Genomic DNA, 20,358 nt, shown 5'->3' with positions numbered 1-20,358 from the left:
GTCGAGAGGAGGTCAGTCAAGTCCTAAAGCTTACGTTTAACTTTCAAAATGACTAAGGGTATTGAAAGTAACAAATTTACATTTTTAATTAGAACAGTGGTTTAGTGTTTCTACCTAGCAACATGACCTGAATGCCGTAGATCCTGAAAAAATAATCGGGTTGTTGACAGTTAAATTTGTGTGAGCCATAATACCGTGGCTGTAGTAATCCCATTGTGACACAGTAGTTTAACATTAGTAAATTGCTTCATATTGAATGAATGTATGACATGCTTAAATTGTGTTGGGCAGAGTAAACACACACATTGGTGTGTGCTTCAGTTACAGGGCTCCTCAGACACTCAGCTGAGACCTGTAACACACACATCATGCATGAGTTGAAGTTTAACGCCACTTTAACTGATGCATGTCATTGAAAATTAGCGCAAACTGTAGATTCAGAAACCTGCAGATTGATAACATAGTATTTGTCCTGGACAGATAGCTACATTTAAAAATGGTTTATGGGCATAACATTTCAGGTTCAGGTTTAAGACCCAGGCTGTAGAATAATAATCAATTAATAAAATTGCATATACGTGACAGTGCTCTCTATGAGCAGAGGTGATAGTTCTAGAATCTTTTTGCCCATCGTTTGGCACTGCCACCCTTAAATTTTAAAGTTTCCATTTGTACACAGTATCACTCATGAATGCTTTGCTGACATCTGGATGAGAATAATATAGTGGCCCAGTGCAAACAGGGTTTCTTTTCAAGTTCCATGAAAATGTTGTTAAGTGAGTGCAGGGGTTGTGCAATAATCTTATTTTCCTTTGTACAAAGGTTGCTTCCAAGGACAAAGAAAGCAAGTTTTTACTTTGTACAAAATATTACAATCAGGCACTTGGTGTGTGAGGCAGCCTACCAAATCCTAGATACAGTATACATCAGCTGAATCAGGTAATTTAGCATGGGTGATGGAGTGTTACATAACGTGCCATTAAGAGCTGAAACTTCCTATTTTGTTAAATGATTTTGAAAGGTTGTCTAATTGTGCATTTAGATTGGTGTAAAAGCTCTATGCTGCTCACTGCTCACTACTAGCCTTTGGTGCCAGCTTTCTCTGGCACAAACATGTCTCTCCTGGGGTGCAACTGAGATATATATATATCTATATATATATATATATATATATATATATATATTGTAATGAATTGCACCTCTCTCGAGTTCGTTGCCCCTTTAAAAACAGTGACCCAACACACAGAAATTGATTTTTCTTGCGCGGTTGCGCTATTTTAATAAACAGCAAAACAACAAATACAAAAAACAAACACCTAGCTCTTTATGAGCACTAACTACACAAACAGGAACTCCCTGACTAACACGGGACAGCTAAGCTGTTTCCCCGTCTTTTCAAAAACCCCGGTTTAACACAGCACTTACGTTAATTCAATGGCTACTCGGAGACAGCACACCTCTCTGCCTCCTTCCACTCAGCAGCCCCGAGCAGACTGCCTGCTCTCTTTTTAAACCCCACACCTGGGTCTAATTTTTAATAACGCCCAGGTGCGGATGATAATTAATAATAAAACAATTAAACAAAACAATTCAAACAATAAACCAATCAATCCAAAACAAAAGTGCATTCCACACAGGTTTCTCTCGCAGGGAGGTTTTAACCCCCTCCCTGCTGTCTCACCCAACCTGCTTCCTTACAATATATATATATATATATATATATATATATACAGATAGATAGATAGAGAGATAGATAGATAGAGAGATAGATAGAAACATTTATTTTACAAACCAAAACAAGAAAATGTAAATAAATAAACATCTGAACAGACATCGGTTTACAACATACATATTTATAAAATTGAAACGATAGCGATACATTTTTAACTTTTCAACAGCATTCGGTTTATTATCAGATGCGCAAAAGCAACTAAACATAGATAAATAAACTTAGAAGAAAACATTTTACAGAAGCGCACAGCACAAGAAGTTATACAAAAATGTCTAATTTCTTTTTCTTGAGTCCAAGGCTGTTCACAATCAACATAGATAATGCGCTTCTCCACGCCACCTTTCTGCACAGGGCACAGCTGTCCGAAGTTTTATTTTTATTGCACTTGCAAACCTGGCATTGGCGTCTCTTGCGGCTCTCAGCGGGGTTGCCAGCTTCAGCTGTGGGCACACGCTTGGCAGTCTAACTCTGTTCCAAATGCTTCTTGCGAAGTTCCTGTGCTAACTGTAAAATATATTTTCTCATTGGTAGATTCTTCTCCGTGCATTCTTTGTAAAGTACCCAGGAGTTGATGGTCCAATACATTGTAAAACACCTGAACAGACCACCATCGGGAGCCAGCTTTCACGGAATACTTCCGTACCATCTGATCCAAAACATCAACTCCATATTTTGTTGCGTTGTAAAACTCCACAGTCTTTGGTGTTTATTTTTACTAGTCCTGATGCTAATTGACTGATCAAAGCAGCGCAGCTGGCAAACAGGTGCCAGCCTTTCAAAAGGCTGATTGAAAAACAATAGACTGTCAGTCATTCACTTAGGCAGAGAATAGAGACTAATCTAATTACAGTTAAACACATTGTGGACTGGTAAATAAAAATAATTTGACTGCTCCTGGGGCTTTTAGGTATAATGTAATATATATCCTTTATTTCTGCACTTAGGCGTTTAATGCTTTGTGAGAATATTTAACACATACGGACAGAAAGGTGCATGAACACACAGCCCCATATGTGTTACACGACTGGAGAAAATTACATTTTAAAACCAAAAACCGCCAAAATGACTTCCGCAGGGCTTCTAGTGTTAAAATGTCCAATTATGTTTTTTCTTCTCACCACAGCAAGTCCCCACAAGGCACAGATGTTCTGAGGGTGTGTGAGTGTCCTTCGATCTCACACGCCTAATGCCAGAAACACTTGTACGCCGAGCAATCCAGAGCTGGGCAGGCTACCGATCCCGGAGAACAGAGATCAGTCCTGCTTTTTATCCACTCTGAATGTGCTTGGTGTCTGGCCAGTAGGATTTGCTGTTGCGCGATGAGGGGAAGGAGTCCCTGACGGTTTCCCATCCACCACCGCGGGAGCGTCAGAGCCAGTGTGACGCCCCCTTCGGAGTCCCCAGTAAAGTTCGGCCTCATTGCACAGCCCGGACATGAACCTGCACTGTCCAAGCTGTATGACTCATCCTGCACTCCCAGCACCAGCGCTTTAACTGGATGAGCCACTCTGGGACCCCATTAACTGTTAGTCTGTTCTGTGCTTTCTCCGGCCTGCGCATACCAAAGATTCCTAAACTGCCATTTTGAACACTGCCAAGATGCAGTTCAGAAAATGTGTCACGTGAACCTCAACTGGAGGTAAACCTTGAGTCACTAGGGAGTCATCTTCTTCACAAGATCCATGGTAAACAGGCAAAGAAATGTATGAATGAGACCCATTCTGTAGTTTGCATTTTTTTTAGTTAGACATTGATGCTTTATGTTATCTGTCAAGCTCAAATACATACAAAGAAGCATGTTAATTAGCTGAAACATTACATCAACGAAGAAGCCTATATACAGAGGGGAGATCTTGCAAATTCAGAAAAAAAAACAATCAATTGACTTTGAACCAATATAAGATTCAGTATACATTTTGTATACAGCATTAACAGCATAAACAGATGTGTCATGGCTTGTTGTGGAATAAATGCCTAAACTCCCACTAATAAGAGGGTAAACCCCATAATCCTATTGTTTGGTAGTTCCTAGTGGTTATAACTTATTCAGTGGGTTTAACCTTTGGGTTATTTAATGTTTTGTCAGTAAATATTTCTAAAGGCATAATGTAAACCATGGTATTGGTACTTCAAAACTGCTTTTGTTATGGTTGTGGCAAGTGGCAGTTAGGTCTAGAAGTACAGTACTAATAGCAGTATGTTATTTTAGGTAATGTACATGTATACTATGTTTGATACAAATTACAATATGATGTATTATTTTGAATGCCTCTTCAACAAGACACATGATTAAAAAGATCCATCTATCCTTGAATCCCTTCCTCAGAATGCAGAAATAAAAGTTCCTGTTCAGGCCGAGTGAGTCCTCCATCAGAAGGCATGTTACAGTGCTACTGCTGTTACAACATATAGAGAAATGGAACAAGCACCAACTGCTGTGGTTTTGTTTCTGTTTTTAGTAAACACATGCAGTAAATGTGGATAATAATAATAATAAACCAAACTGAATTGTTCCTAAAACTCCTGTTGTGCGGGACCAATCTGTGTGTCAGCAAACCACATAAAGGTGCGACCACATGTAGGCTGTGTGTATACAAGGACTTATAGTTTAAGCTCAGATCTTATGATTGACTATTTACGGTATTGGCTAAACTCCAAATCTCAAAACAATAACTTATTTATCAGATTCGGTTTTTTTTTTCTCCAGAAGATGGTAGATTTTTAATGCAGATCAGCTATTTTCATTTGTGTATGTATAAGAGCTCAACCATGACAAGTCTCTTTGCAAGCTGCTTCCACCAGTCTTTGAAACTATTTGTAAAGAATAAGCATTCCTTTCATTTATATTTTTTACTTAACACTGAATAAAAACAGTTACAAGTTTTGGAAGAAATTTGTAATGTTATCTGTGCTCTGTCACCACAAGCAACTAAAAGGTATGTTACCACACACCATGTCCTCTTCCGGCTGCAAGTCAGGATGTGCAGAAATATTCCAAATTCATCCCCCACCACATCTTAACATGAAAAGATAGATGAAGACTTGTATCCACTTTAAGCACATGAATAAATGTAAGTTTGACATCTAGACATATGCCTTCATATGCCTCTAGATTCTGATGCTCTCAATAACGTGAATAAACTCTTGGTGTGACATATGGATGGTGATACAGAGACAAACAGAGTGTCTCCATATACCCACAGATTATGAGACACTCAATAATCTGTGCTAAAGAAGGTCATTAGCAAGTTTTGTCACAATTGAACATGTGGTTCTCTAGAAGAAACGCATATCTTCAGGCACCCACCTCCACTATATCCTCTTTGTGAATAAGTAATGCCACATTACACAGGGATGGATCCAAGATGATTGTGTAACCCAACCTCCCATTTGAGTCAATAGACCTTCCTGGTAACTGCAGTTCCAGAACACTAGTGAACTGCTTCTCCATACAGACTCCATGCACGGCTCCTCTCTGCAAACAGCATGCATCACTGACACTTCATATCATTGTGAACCAGGATGGTCCAATACATTGTAAAACACCTGAACAGACCACCATCGGGAGCCAGCTTTCACGGAATACTTCCGTACCATCTGATCCAAGACATCAACTCCATATTTTCTTGCGTTGTAAAACTCCACGGTCTCTGGTATTTATTTTCACTAGTCCCGATGCTAATTGACTGATCAAAGCAGCGCAGCTGGCAAACAGGTGCCACTAGTGAACTGCTTCTCCATACAGACTCCATGCACGGCTCCTCTCTGCAAACAGCATGCATCACTGACACTTTTTAGCATTGTGAACCAGGATTCCTCTGGTTAATACAAACAGCAGTGACCAGTTCTTATTTACTGTACACCATGGAGCCCTTACTGTTACATTATAGCAGACATAGTATCAAATCATATGAAGTTCTCTTGGCCTTATACTTTGAGATTAGGCTGAATTGACAATATGTGAGACACTGGCCAAGGAGGAGCATCTGTTCTGCGTTACCGTGCATTTTTGTTGCCTCCTTTTCCTGTCTGTCAACTCCGGTTTTACAAGTCCTTTTGGCAGATGTCCTGGCTTGGGACACAGGCGTGATTTTTTAGTGATGTGTGCAGTCGCTGTAACACTAGCACCTGCTAAATGTGCACCCTTAATAACAGCCACTCAGGAAGGACTATAAGACATGTTCCTAGTAGAAGTACATTGTGGTTTTCACACACGTATATGTACATACTGTATATTACTCAACCAACCCATTTCCTTCCGTTGGTGTGCACATATGTGAGTAAAGATGTATTTAAAGTATCCATAATAAGATGTGTATGGCTTGAATACATACATACTTGTAGAGAACTTAAAAAACTGTTCACCCTCCCCCCCAAAATGTAAAAGCAGCTGTTTATTATCAGATAATGAAGCTAACTGTCCCAAGGTGAAATCAGAAATAAATCAGGCTAACGTTCATTTAACAGCCTAATTATTGTATCTTCAATTTACAAAACATGCCTGTCAGCTTTGAGTGGTTACATTCAATGTGGTACCCTTCCTGGCAGTCACCAATGAGCACTTCACATTAATGTTTTTACTGGACATGTTTAAAACAGACAGTGATTTCTCAGGTGTGTTGTGTCTTCCACCACCTGTGAGTGGACTGTATCCGACCCACCTACACCTTCATGTGTGTTATGGAGCTTATAAAATGTCTCATTATGATTTTGAAATTATTATTTTTCTGATTGAAATTAAATGAGATCTGAACGACTGGTTGTACAGTACTCCTTTAACCATGTGGTTTTGAAATGTCAGGATTAGTTCAATCACATTGATAAATCAATAGGATATTCTTTTAAAATGTAACTATTACAGTATAACTACCTAAAAGGTGGTGCCTTTAGTAGATACGTTTAAAGGCTTGTGCATTGGTTCACAGTGAATGTCTTAGAGAAAAAATGCTCTAACATGATGTTGTCTTAACAATCAAGGGCAGGGTAGATTACATCACAGCTAAGGAATGTTGACAATGGAATGTACACCAACAGTTTGCAAAGGCATGCACTTCCGTTTGGGTTTCCTTCTTATTGGTCCAGCATTCTTCATGGAAATACACTCATTCCAATTGTACAGATGCATTGTATAATGCATTACTGTATAATGTTTTTTTATTCCTATCTGTTTATGTGAAAGGGAGACTTGTAACTAAGGTAGAGGTTGAAGAAATCCATTCACACCTACATTGGGATGTAGCTGTTTGCATGCAAATGAAGGGAAGTAATAAGTTAGTGGATCTATTACATGGAAGATGGGCTGATTAGCAGAGACCAAGTGTCTTAAGTTATTGTGTGTGTGTGTGTGTGTGTGTGTGTGTGTGTGTGTGTGTGTGTGTGTATGTGTGTGTGTTTGTGTGTGTGTGTATTTGTGTGTGTTTTTCTTTTTGTTCTTGTCAAGTTCTGTGAGTAACTTTTAGATGTCAAGGTAAAGTTGATGAAACAAGGTTACTTTAGTGATAGTGGCCAAAACATCAGCTTTCGTTTAACCCCATCCATGCAACTGTAGTAGTTGAATGCTGCTGTACTGTGTATTATTAAGGGTTTTAACCTCAACCTGAAATGTGAAACTGTCTGTGGTGTTATGTTTAATTTGTGTAGTACCATTGTAAGCAGTGGTGTAGTGGTAAATAAGAAAGTGGGTAAACGCCCCTGTTTAGTGGAGTTGAACAGATAGATTGAACAGATAAATATGAACAGACACATTGCTATTGGCCCTCAGCCAACCAGAGCCCCCCATACAGTTATTTCCCCTCTCAGGTGCTGTTCACGTCTGAATAGTCACAGACCCGACGGTGCACTTCACTGAACAGTTCTGTGAGCGACCTTTCGTGGTCAAGGATGAAGGCTTCTAGCACCACCCTGCAGGTCCCGTGTGCCTAACAACATAACATTAACAGAACATAAACAAACAATCACAGAACACTCACACACACGCAATATCTTGCGTCTTTAATCCAGGATTTGCATATCACAGGAGAGTAGAAATGAGTAAACTCTGTATCCCTTATATGATAATTGGGTAAACGCTATATTGCCCAAATTAAAAGTGAACATAACAGAAACTGGACCAGAAACAAAAGATTCCAGCAGGGTGGGCGGCAGAAAGCAAAGTTAACAAAAAACGTTTTGTTTCTTATGTCGATGTCATGCAGAGAAAGTAAAGTGAATGAATGCCGTTGAAATAAGTGCATTTATGAGGCAGCTGCTAGGGCGCACTAAACAACATTGTTAGATATCGTTCTTTGCGGGCTCAATACCTCAGTTTATTAAACTGAGCACCCCCTCTTTTTTCCTTGAGGGGTTGCAGGAAGCGAATCAGGACGAATCCGTCACGAAGGACTTTCTCTCTTTAGGCTGTAGGAGGGGACGAGTACAGCCTGTCCAATAGTGGCCGGATTACGTAAACGAGTTCAGCCTTACTGCTGGAGTAATGAAATCATTTGGATCAGTTACTCCAGAAACCTCGTTGAAGTGTCTGGAACTAAGAACTACAGTTTGGACAACATTTAAATTCTATGCTCGGCTTACATTATTAAAGAAATTAAGCATCACATCTCAGATGTCTTCTCTCTGATTACCAAAGCGGATATTAAAACAAATAAAAAATAAATACGTAAATAAAACACAGCCATTCAAGATGAAGTATAAAGTAAGTACCCGCGCTGAAGTATACGTATGTTTTTGTGTTAATACCTGTCATGTGGAACGGTGCCGTAGACACAAACTTGTCAAGTTTTTGGTTTGAACTGTAAAGCTCAGTCACAGTATGTTGTTACAATTTGATTGACACAGTTGTCTGCAAGTTTGCATGTGTTGCGGTGCAGCAGCAAGTGTTACAGATAATCTTTGTTGTTATTGAATGGTTGGGGGAAATTGGAAGTTTTTTTTGGGGGGGGGGGGGGCGTTCAGGTTCGTTAGATTTTGAAATTCAGTTGTTAAATGGGCAGGTGGCAAAATATTAACTGATTTGATTTAGAAATGTTTTGGGGCAAACCAACTGTACAAGTGTTTAACTATGGAAGGGGACACAAGGTAGAGAGTTTAAGTCTTTGGAATGTTTTTGTTAAACTTAATATCCTTAAAAAACATAAAACAGCTTGATTATGCATCATAAAATCATTTACTAATAGTTTTTGTACAGTAGTATATTATTACAGAGGCATATTCATTTTATATATACCAGCTATGTGTGTGTGTATCAGCCGATGAAGGACTTGTAGTCCGAAACGTCCTGATAATTGATTTGTAATCAATTATTCTACCTTTTAAGTACCTGAAATATCCTTTAATTTTTTTCTTTTTTCTTATTGATCATTTTGGTACACAGCAGTTTTCCTTTTTCTCAAACTTTACATATATATTTTACTGCTACTTAAGAACTATGACTTCCATACGAAAAATAACATCACAGTGCTTCCAAGAACTAACAAGATTTACCAGTTTTTTGAACCCAAGAATAACTCCAACTTATATCAAACTTGCAAGATCAACATGGAACAAGACAAGATTTACCAACCATTTACCAACTATTTTATATATATATATATATATATATATATATATATATATATATATATATATATATATATATAAAATATATTACCACATACTATCATCTGAGTTTTGACTCAGGAAAAAAAAAATATATAGGTTTCTTATCCATCTAAGTAAAGTCAGTAAAAATTAGTGTTACAGTGTACAGTATATAGATTAACAAATTGCGCCCCCTATTTCAATTTGGCGTACTGCCTCATTTAAAAAAAAAACTTTTCTAGAGAAAAATCGATTAACTTTATTTCCATAGCGGTTCACAAATACAAAATATATGTTGCATTATTATTATTATTATTATTATTATTATTATTATTATTATTATTATTATTATTTTTCAGGATCATTTCTGTCTCTATTATCTCTTGATGAGACTAACCTGTGCGGGTCCGATTTAAATGCGGTGCTCAAAAAGTTATAAAAAAAAAAAAAAAAAAAAAAAAAAACTACATTGGAAGCTTGGGTCTGCACATGTAGTGCGGTACAACCATTTGTAATTAACCATATTTTGCTCAACACTGTTTTTCAGCTACTTGTTCAATCTTGTCTTTTACCCATTTTGTGTTGTTTTAACTCTGCACACGTAAGCAGGGATGTTAGCACAGTATATACAGTCCCCGGGTATTGCATGACGAGTGTTGTCATTTGCTATGCTTCAGCACTATTCTTTCTACGTAATCCATGCTTACAGCATCTAGTCAATTTGTGTTTTTATTATTTGTGTGTGTTTCTGGTACCATAAATACATTATTTAGGAGGGTCTGTTTCATTGCGCATAAGTGCTTGTTGTAATCAATGTTCGCGTCATTATTTTTGTGCCTAGCATCATCTTGTTTAGTAACTATAGTTTAGTATGTTTTAATATATGTGTTTGATAAACGCTAGCATTACGTATTATTCCAAACATTATTGGTCTACTATCTTTCTCATGATGTTTTCCAAAAACAAGTCTTGAGTAAGGAATTTAGCTTGGAGCTGTTTGCTTCTGAACTAATCTTTTTAATTATTTTTGCATATATGTCTTTATACCCCTAACTATTAGATTGTGAAACCAAAATGCAAGGGAAATGTAACAGTGTTTCATGTTTAGTTCTGTATTGTCAAATGTGACCATTGTCACCAGTAACCTTACTTGCTTACTCATCCAGTGTTCCTGAGATTACTCCTGTTCATTAGAAGCATGTGTATTGCTTGGTTTGTTATCATACCATAAAAGGAATGTACTCCTCCAAATTCTAGCACATAACTTTATATATCAAGGGATTCCACCCAGCCGTGGTCTGACGTCAGAAGTGAGGTTTAACATTCTGTCTGGGAGGCCAGCTTGTTATGTAGTTACCACCACCCCCCACACACACACCTTCTTCAGCTAGCTCATATTACACTACTACAATACCAGGGCAAACTCAAGGCCACAATCCATTTTTGAATGATGTACCATTAGAAATAGATTAAGGCAGTGCAAAGTGACTAAGCAATTGGCTTTTATGGCACTGCACAGTGATTTCATTTTTTTCAAGACCATCAATTGACTGCTACAGTCAAGTTGTTTCTTATCGGCTTTTATAATAAACTGTTTAGCCGACGATGTCGTTGTTACTATGAAGTAAATTCAACAGGCATAAATGGTTCAAAGTTCCTATGAAAGTACATAATTCCAGACAGTTTTAATTCTACAAGGGGTTTCTCTTTATGATAAATACAGTACTGTTGATATTTATGTGATAGTTACCTCAAAATTACTTCAGAAGACAACTGACCAATCACAATATATAGAACATATTATGTGCATGTAAAAGATATGAAAACAAATGAGAGACTCAAATCATTATCTGGAAATTATTCCAAAGAACAAAAGAAAACCATCTCTGAAAAATGGTCATTCTTTGCTGTAGTGCATATTGAGCGCATTTTCGTGTTTAAACACTTGACACATGAGCACTGCTCCAATAATACTAGAACTATCTATCTATCCAGACATAAAGGGTTAGGTGAGTCGTATTTGTTTGGAGGGTATGGGGGTATGGTGTTATTCAGCTTACAGGGAGAGATCCAAATGGAGTAACAGGGACAGGAAAGCTAGCTTCAGTATCAGAAAACCTTTGCGGCTACATGAGAGGTGAAATAGCATGGGAAAGGAAGACTTTGTATGTGCACTTTTGTTGAAAGTCTTAGTGCTGAATATACATGGAGGCACCACTGAAGACACTTATTTTCAGCGCACCATGGGGGGTGATTGTGAGAAGGTCTGAGATGCACAGCAGCATGCAGAAAGAGCATTTAACCATAGGTGGCCTAAAATCAAGCATTATATTGAGGGAAAAAAAAAAGAATTGTCTATGAGTTATACATGTCCTAGGTCGCTGTTTGGTCGAAAGCACAGGCACAATGACACTTTTGAGCATGCAAAGGTTCTTTATAGGAGTACGTTTAAACATGTGATCCAAACCTTTAGTTCAATTGAAACTCATTTCTCTTATAACCTTTTATTCCACGTTAGAATCACTGTGAAATTAGAATGTCTGCATGTTTTCAAAACTGGCTTTCACTATAAATGTTGGAAGCTGTTAAAAACCTAAGAAAAGTAATGCTTACTTTTTTGTTGTTGTTGCTGCTTCTGCAGTTTTTAAAATGGGATATGTCAAATATAAATGTAGCTAAATGGTCTTTCATTTACCATAAATGGTTGTTTTGTTCTAAGTAGATACATGTGTAGCCTGAACACAGCTCAAAAAGGTTGATTACCACGGGACAAGGTCAAGTTCATGGGCAGTTAACATTTAGTGACTGTCTGCCATTCCAGATATTCCTAAAATAGTGTATATCTATAGTAATCTCTTACAGGATTTTAATCATTTGTTGTTCTTTGTTAACAAAATGGCTATATTAAAATTGTGTAATGCTGTAAGAAAAGACAAACAAAATAATACACATTGTCACTTGAAAGAGGGAGAGAATGGGTGAATGCCTGAGAAGACACTTGTATCCCTGGCATGGAGAGGCTCAAGCTATTTTGTTTTGTGCTGTAAGAGTAATGACTGTCCTCTAGGGGCTCATAGCCATTCATTTTGTTTACTGTTTGCATTCCTGCCCAAAGCCTGTGGTTGCTAAGGTGTACAGAGGTTGATACTAGTTGTAGCGTATGGACATCGTAGGTCATGCAGCAGCTTAAAACAAACCAAAAAACTTTCACTTTCTAGACAATAGGAATGTGATTCAGTTGTATTACCTGGTATTTGTTAAAAGGTTTTTGTGGTATTTTCTGTTGATAGCTACTGGTTATCTTAAAAACACAAGTTTTCAGCTTTGGGTAAAGTGTAGTTCAGTTCAATTTGAAATGCCTTTTCTTTTTTGCAATTCAGTTTCTCTTCAACTGTGTCAAGTCTTATGAAGTTACTGTAGGTACAGGATGTGCCAGTATTCTTAGTAATATAGAGGTCATGTTGAAGTTCAAGGACTTTAGGGCATTTTCCGTCACAACCTTGGACAGGTAATTTATTATTATTTTTTTTAAAGATTTTTTGGCACTGCTGTAACTGGTTTATTTCTCTTCTGAACAGGGAAATACATTCCTGTCCACTGAATGGAATGTTTCCTGACTTCTAAATGTTTAACCAGTTGGAAGTTACCCATTATACACATATGAATATCAGGCAACATTCTTGTAATTCTTTGAGATCACATGTGGAGGTCATTAAAAACATTACATAAATAAAATATGTGTATGACCAATGCTTAATAAGATAAAAATCAGACTTTGCATTGAACAACAACAACCACAAAAAAAACTTTTAATTCGATTAAAAAAAAAAGTTAAATATTTCCTAATTCATTATTCATTTTTAGAAGGTTTCTTCCTTCAGATTATCTTCAAAACTATGATAGGTATTTGCCAAATATTAGCAAATTGCTGTAGCTGCCTTTAAAAACACTTTGTATATGGTAACAGGTCATTATATCGTTTTATCTTTGCACAAATGATGTCTTAATTTAAATAAATTCCTTTTAAAGGCATGTTGGTTTAGTGTTTTAAAACTTATGCTGTCATGTCAGGTTCAAACTGTGTAAACGGACACTTTCAAGTTTGCAGAGTAGAGCATCTTTGGCATTAAGCCTGCACTTTCTAGGCCTGGACTGTACTGGCCCCAAGACAACTGGATAAGTAAAATAAAAGCTAAGATAAGAAACCAGGGTATGCGCCAGTGGGGATTAAAATTACCCGTGTAGCATGAAATCAACGGGACAACCAGATTTTGTTACAAAGTAGTCTCTTGCAGTACAGAGCATCAAAGATGTGTCGAGCAGATAAACAGGCAGGTTCACTATTTGAGTTACTCTAATAGCGCAGTAGTGTTCGGTAGACTGGCCCTTAATGGATAAACAGATACACAAAAACCTTTAATATTTCCCATTGCAAACGGATTACCGACTGATGGCTCCTGCGTTCACCGTTTTTAATAATTCTAAAATCACTGCTGTGGGGAAGAATGGCATAGTCCATTCTGTTTATAATGTTATTGCCATGGAAATCCCCCCTGAATGAATAGGTAAGCAATTAAGCAATAATACTTGTCTGGCGCACTCTCTATGACCTGTGGTGGTATGTGCTAGAATATTTTAGTGCCCCCCCCTGCCAAGTTTCATTGATTTGCATTAAAGGTTTTTTCCATACCACCCACAAAGTGACTAGTAAATTCAATTGTCTTTGAAACAGTATAAAGGTTTATACAGTACTTGCTAATATATTTTAAATGTAACTGTCTACTACTGTATATCTCTTAATCTTTTCCAAGGAAAATGGGAAATGTAGACGTCAGCTCTATATTATAAAGGAAAACTCTTTAAATGACTTCTGTTTAAATTAAAAAAATAAAAATAAAAAATGTGTTCCTGATTAAATATTTCCAAATATGTTTTTGAATGTGTTATTTGAAAAACAATATGTGACGGTAAATACGCCACCACATTTGATTTGCAAAATTTAATTTTTTTAAATTATAATTTCTAAAAAAGTAGAATTTTCACTTCAGGGCATGATTTCATCCAGCACACAGAGTCGCCACCACCCAGTTACAGCATTTGGCCTAAAAGTCTCAGACCACCAGCCTCACCCTATATTTCATTCTGAAAATAAAGAAAATCTGGGAGTAGAGAAGAAAACCCCAATTATGATTGCAGGAAATGGGTGTAGTAGAAATACACAAGTGCTGGCAGGTTCTCACACACAAATACAACTAAAAGAGGCCTTCCACATCAACCTCCTCCCAAGGGACTGGAGCCAACCCAGGCTTTGCTTTAACTAGTTTTGCCTCATTCAGACAGCCATGTTTGGCCAAGTAGTGCAAAATGATTAAATCTCTCTAAATGGAAGGGACTGTCACACAGTACTCTCTAGCTCTCCCTTTGCATTCAAACCAAGATAAGAGGGCAGGATTTGGTAGGCGGGAGTACTGTGATTCCTCTCATCACAATGAGTTATTGTCACCAATCAAAGGAAGAGAATAAAAGATGTACTGTATGCTTCATATTTATTTTGTCAAAATGGTTGAAAGTGTAAGTGCTTTTCTAATGTTACAGCTAATCCAAACTTTATCTCAAATTTAGTTGTTGTGCACGGCTGTAATAAAGTTCACTATGAGCTGTTCTTAACCAGAGCTCACATTCAGGGAATCCAGCACACTTTTTCTAGCCCAAGGCTAGATTATATGTCTGACTTGAGTAAGTATTTAATTACAGGCCCAGCCCATTGCTGCCGGTTAAGAAATTCTGCTTTACAGCGTTGGCATTAATTTATGGAGGATTTTACATTAGGTGGGAGATCATTTGGGCAAAGCCACATTCATTAAGATGTTGTGTAGGCTGTAGACAGCACAGGAAAAAAAACATGAACAGTAATGCGTTTTTCATCACACTTACTGTAAAGAAAACAGATGCTTTAATAACACTAACAGTCTAACAATACGGCTTAATTGGCTTCTGCTTTGTATTTGATTGCATTACAGGCATGTGAAATTTGCAATGCGCTGTTGTTTTTCTCAGTGAAAGATATTTGTTACTCAAAGTGAGATGACTAAAGTAGATGTCACCCCATAGACAGGTTCTTACCTCCATGTGTACTGCAGTACAAGCACTAGGTCTGTTACACACTTTCTTTAAAAAGCATCTTTATGAATGCTATCTAAAAATACGTCTTTTGTGGGAATAAGGAAGTTTCAAAAACACAAAATAAACTAATAAATAAATAAAGACACACATACTGAAATACAACTCCTATGTTGTTGGTCGATATGTGGTCCCATTGTAACTATTGTCTATGTCTTGACTGGTTCTAATAGACTGAATACAAACCTGCCTAAATAACTTGTTTACATTCGCAAACCAAACAGTAATTAAAAGCAGATTTTCTTGTTTGTGAACGAAAGTTGGTCTTTCAACATTCATATAATTCTGGTTAGACACACCCTCCCAAAAATGACCACGTTTCCATAGTAATTAAGTTTTGATACAAGAGTATGTAAGTGCTGTGATACAGGGTTTCCCTTATCATACAATAAGACCCCGTTCACACTACTGGGCTGGCCCAGGGCCACCTCAGGGGCGGCCTCAGGGCCACTGCATATTTAGATCTGCAACCCTGTTCACATTTGTGGTTTAAGGTGTCTTCGCGCATTCACATATGTGACTGAAAAGCAGGCCTAAAATGTGGAGAAATGCTTTTTATTGTCTATGGAACGTTAGCCTGTACTCAGAATGGAAGAGCTACCGGGATATACAGTAATCCTTGATTTGTAGCAGATGTTTCTTATTAATATATATATTTTTTGTCAATGCAGCACAGTAGCAATTTTATGGTATATATTAAAAAAACCTAATACTACTGCGCCCTCCAAAGGAAAGACATGGTATTACATAATAACCAGCCACGCCTACTCCTCAAAGGATTAATTATTCAATAACCGGTTACACTTGGAATAATTTTATACAAAAATAAACGTTCATTCCATTGACAATAAACATTCATATATTTTGCATTACACGTGTTTCTTCTCATTTATACGTATTTGTTTAACCTGCATGAATACCGTCTTTGTTTACAAACACAATCGTTAAACTATTCTATTGTTTACTCGTTATTATTATCATTGTCGTTATTATTTTCTAGTCCCTAACCATTACCAATAAAGACTGAATATCAGCATTACCCTTTCTCTAGTAAGATTACCGAACATATGTCAATAACAAAACCCTCATCCCACATGTATAGCTACGGCAACCTCATTAAGGGAAGTGCCGTAATCTAAATACAGCAATACACCGTCACATATCAAGTACACTTGATCAACAGCATGCACAATACATAATAAACCACGGCTCTATCACCAGGAGAATAACAGTAACAATAATAATCACAATAACAGGCATTGAAATATTACAGTGAGGGACTCACCCTCACATGGTGCATCAACAATCTTAATATTTGAGGATGAGAACAGCATTTGATGTGTGTGTAAAAGCAAGCAGCTATAAGAAATGATCAGCATTTCAATGTAAAGACGCACACTTCTGTAGCTATGTATATCGTTGCATGCAAAATAAACAATGCTGGCTAAATATGCCAAGTCGCCAGCATTATTGATCATTATTGAGATACACAATCCTGCAGTTTTTATATTTATCACTTAGGTACTAAATAACAGGATGAAAAGGTAATTGTGACAAATTAAGCATAATTATGAATGCACTGCAGCTCATATATTATGTGAAAGAAACAAGCTGAACGTTAACCCGCTAGATTATTTTTAATTTAATATTTTTATAATTAGTTGTATGATGTAGAAAGAGTTGCCATTCAATATTGATCCACTGCCGTCTTGGCTAGCAGAGCATTCGCCTTTTTATTTACCTTTCGGGTGTGTGGGAGTGTCTCCTGAGATGCGTAACCACATTGGTCATGTGATACGAAAAGGCGTCCCCAAGTCTGCTTTGTGTTCATATATATGTAAAGGCCGGCCCTAGATTGCAGGCCCTGGGCCGCATCGAAATGGTGGCCTAAATCTAGGTCGGCCCTGGGCTGCCTTTTCTTTTTTGGAGCGATCACATTTGAGAAAAGGCGGCCCTGGGCCACCTTAAATCACAAGTGTGAATGGCGTCTAACTAATCAAGAGGTGCTTCATGTTTAATCAAACTTTATCTAATTTTTCAAATCCTTCCATTACCAGTTTATGCATAACATTTGTATTCATGTTGCCATCCAGTATGCTTAGTACCTTTAAATGTGATTTTTGTATACTTCCAGTTTTAAAAATGCCTATTAATTGTACACTACCCTCCAACGATAATTAGAACATAGTGTGCCCCAATACTAAAAAATGTACGACTGTACTTTGAGCTTTGCCCAACACATAATTGTGAGCTTAATTTTGTGTTTTATGTGAGTGGTTGATGGATTGAATTTACTCTGCAGCCTTGTATTTATTTTTTTAACATATGCACTATTTATGTAGTGCACAGGAAGTGTTAAGACTGTGCCTGCTCTATTGTATAGCTGATAAAACCTCAGATATGTTACAAATTAGTTCAAACATGGCCAATATTAGCGAGCTACAGGTAGTGGACAAAAAAATGGAAACACCAATGTAAAGTCACTTAATAGGGTGTTGGGCCACTATGGTATCCCACTCTGTGGAGTTCTCGGCAGACCGTTTTTGATGAAACTGGCTGCTCGCGCCCCAGGTTGAAATTTGCAGTCAATTGATCTGCAGTTGCTCGCCTGTTTTGCCTTGCATTTCAAATTAATGCACGGATATCACGATCCTGGAGTATGCGCTTCCGCCCACTGTTGCCCTTTGCTGATGATGTCTTTCCCTTGGAGTTCCATGCCGACATCACCTTAGACACCGTTACTCGTGAAACATCAGCAAGTTAAGCTGTCTTGGTCACTGAAGCTCCTGCCAAACGTGCCCCAACAATGACCCCTCTTTCAAAGTCACTGAGGTCTCCTCATGCAGCCATGCTAGCCATAATTATAGGCAACCAGGCCTGTCCAGCATTTTTATACATGACCCTAAGCATGCCTTGATGATATTTGCTTAATTAACGCACAAGCCACACCTGTGTGGATGCCTTTGCTTTCAATATACTTGGTGTCCCTCATTTACCCAGGTGTTTCCTTTTTTTTTGTACACTACCTGTACCTTAATAGCAAATGTATCTTGGCATTTCCTGACCTCTATCCAACATGAACCTATTTTGGAGACATAAGATCTTCTGTATAAAACTTTTTTTCTCTTCTGTGTGTCCCACGTAAAAAAAAAAAAAGAAAATACTAGTAATCTGATCTAATTTGAACTAATTTAATAATGGTTATAGAATCCATTCTTTGTTTTTCAACAGCTGACCAAAGCAGTTGTTACCAAAATGCAGCTTTTCACCTCCTGGACATAAGGATCATAATGGTTCATAGCCAAATTCATTAGCACCTTTATGGTACAGTACAGATGGGAGTCAAGTTCTACATGGTTATACTTAAATCTAAAAAGCGAGACAATTGGTTTTCTTTAATAGAGAAACATAGCTCTCTAAAACCACTGCCTGCTGGTTGCCAGAGACTATACAAGAATTTGCTGTTGGTTTAATATGTCTTGCATTGACAAACCTCAAATTAAGCCTTAGTAACTAGGTCTAATGTTCTCCTGCTATACACTACAAACTATATGCTTGTGGTTTGTCAGCATCTGTGCAGGCGGTGTATGTTACCGCAGCTTTCTCATTGCTCATTTGAGTATCCCGTCTGAGCATAAACAATAACAAAATCTAACAAGCTACAGGTAAGTGACAACCTTACTTAAGTGATGCAGTTATTTACAGTTATATTATATGTCTCTAACTCTAATATAATTTCTAATAATAGCCAATCAGGGCATGCAGTCATCTATATTGTGGCTTTACATTTGGTGAGCCTGCTGTGGTGTCACGTAAACAAAGACTTGATCCTCCACTTCATAGAGTTCTGCAATTCAATAATTATCCATTGCTAAGAAAATGAGGACAAGATGAGGCCTTTTTTGAACAGGAGATGAGCAATAATACTTTACAGTATGCATTGTGTTCCCCCGCTATCCCAATTGTATTGAAGTTGCTTTGCAAGTTAGTTCTGACATCTGATTGGTTGGGTTAATAAATGGCTTGACTGAATTTAAGGAAATTCAGCCTGAACATTTGTTTTAATGCAAGTTTTTGCACCCACTGGGAATGTACAGTAGAGTGACCTACATTTTCACACAATGGAGTCCAGGTAGGTTGAGTTACTGAAGTCTAGGTCTTGAGAATTTGTTTTCCACTTGTATGAGAGTCTGTTCTATATGTTGGTGAACCAAGTTTTTTTTTTTTTTTGTTGTTGTTGTTGTTTGTGCGAATATTTAAAATAGGTATTTGAATGCATTGGAATGAACCCCAATGTATTGAGAACATTTCTGTACATAGTATTTAACTTTTGAGGTCTTGCTTGCTGTGTACTTTTGTGGTCTTTGTCAGTTGCGGTGCAGTACAGGTTATTTGACCGAAGCCATTTTATAAGATGTTAACATAGTTTGTGCTCTGTTTAAAATGAAACACTGTGAACCCTGTCCATGGTCTTTTGTCTCTGATTTCTATTTACTGTGCACATTTCACAGATGACCGAGAAATAGCCCTAATGAGCTTATTTGCCAGTCATTAGGCAAGGGTTTCGTTGTCACACTCTTGCTGTTTCACTCGTAGCCTTGCTCATGCATATCTTGCAGATGAGGATAAGCAGGCTGAATCTGTATGGTCAGTCTTGTATATCTTTTAAAGCCTTGCTTGCAACGTGTTGCTTGTGTATGTCTGGAACACAGGGCCTCACTATTGAACATCTAATTTGAGATGGAAGTGGAGAAAAATAATCATGGCTGGCACAGACTGGTGTGGTTTGGGGTTTTAAAATTATAGAATGCTGCTGTACTCCCTAATTTGTATTTACAAATAAAAAATGCTTGTCAGCTACTATTTCACCA

At 37.5% G+C, this 20,358-nt stretch overlaps 1 protein-coding gene across 1 annotated transcript in view; it reads left to right on the top strand.

Annotated features, from left to right (window-relative positions):
• Positions 1-8,084: 8,084 nt before the first annotated feature.
• LOC117399463 (enhancer of filamentation 1-like) overlaps positions 8,085-20,358 on the top strand; it is a 34,462-nt gene continuing 22,188 nt past the window's right edge. Inside the window, exon 1 of the mRNA XM_033998662.3 lies at positions 8,085-8,423. Within this exon, the coding sequence (XP_033854553.1) occupies positions 8,412-8,423 (12 nt within the window). The 5' untranslated portion in view covers positions 8,085-8,411. The remainder of the gene's footprint in view (positions 8,424-20,358) is intronic.

The sequence above is a fragment of the Acipenser ruthenus genome, chromosome 4 (assembly GCF_902713425.1).
Source record: "Acipenser ruthenus chromosome 4, fAciRut3.2 maternal haplotype, whole genome shotgun sequence".
NCBI classification, from domain to species: domain Eukaryota; kingdom Metazoa; phylum Chordata; class Actinopteri; order Acipenseriformes; family Acipenseridae; genus Acipenser; species Acipenser ruthenus.
The sequence above is the reverse complement of the archived record's forward strand: the minus strand, read 5'-3'. Positions and strand labels throughout refer to the sequence as shown.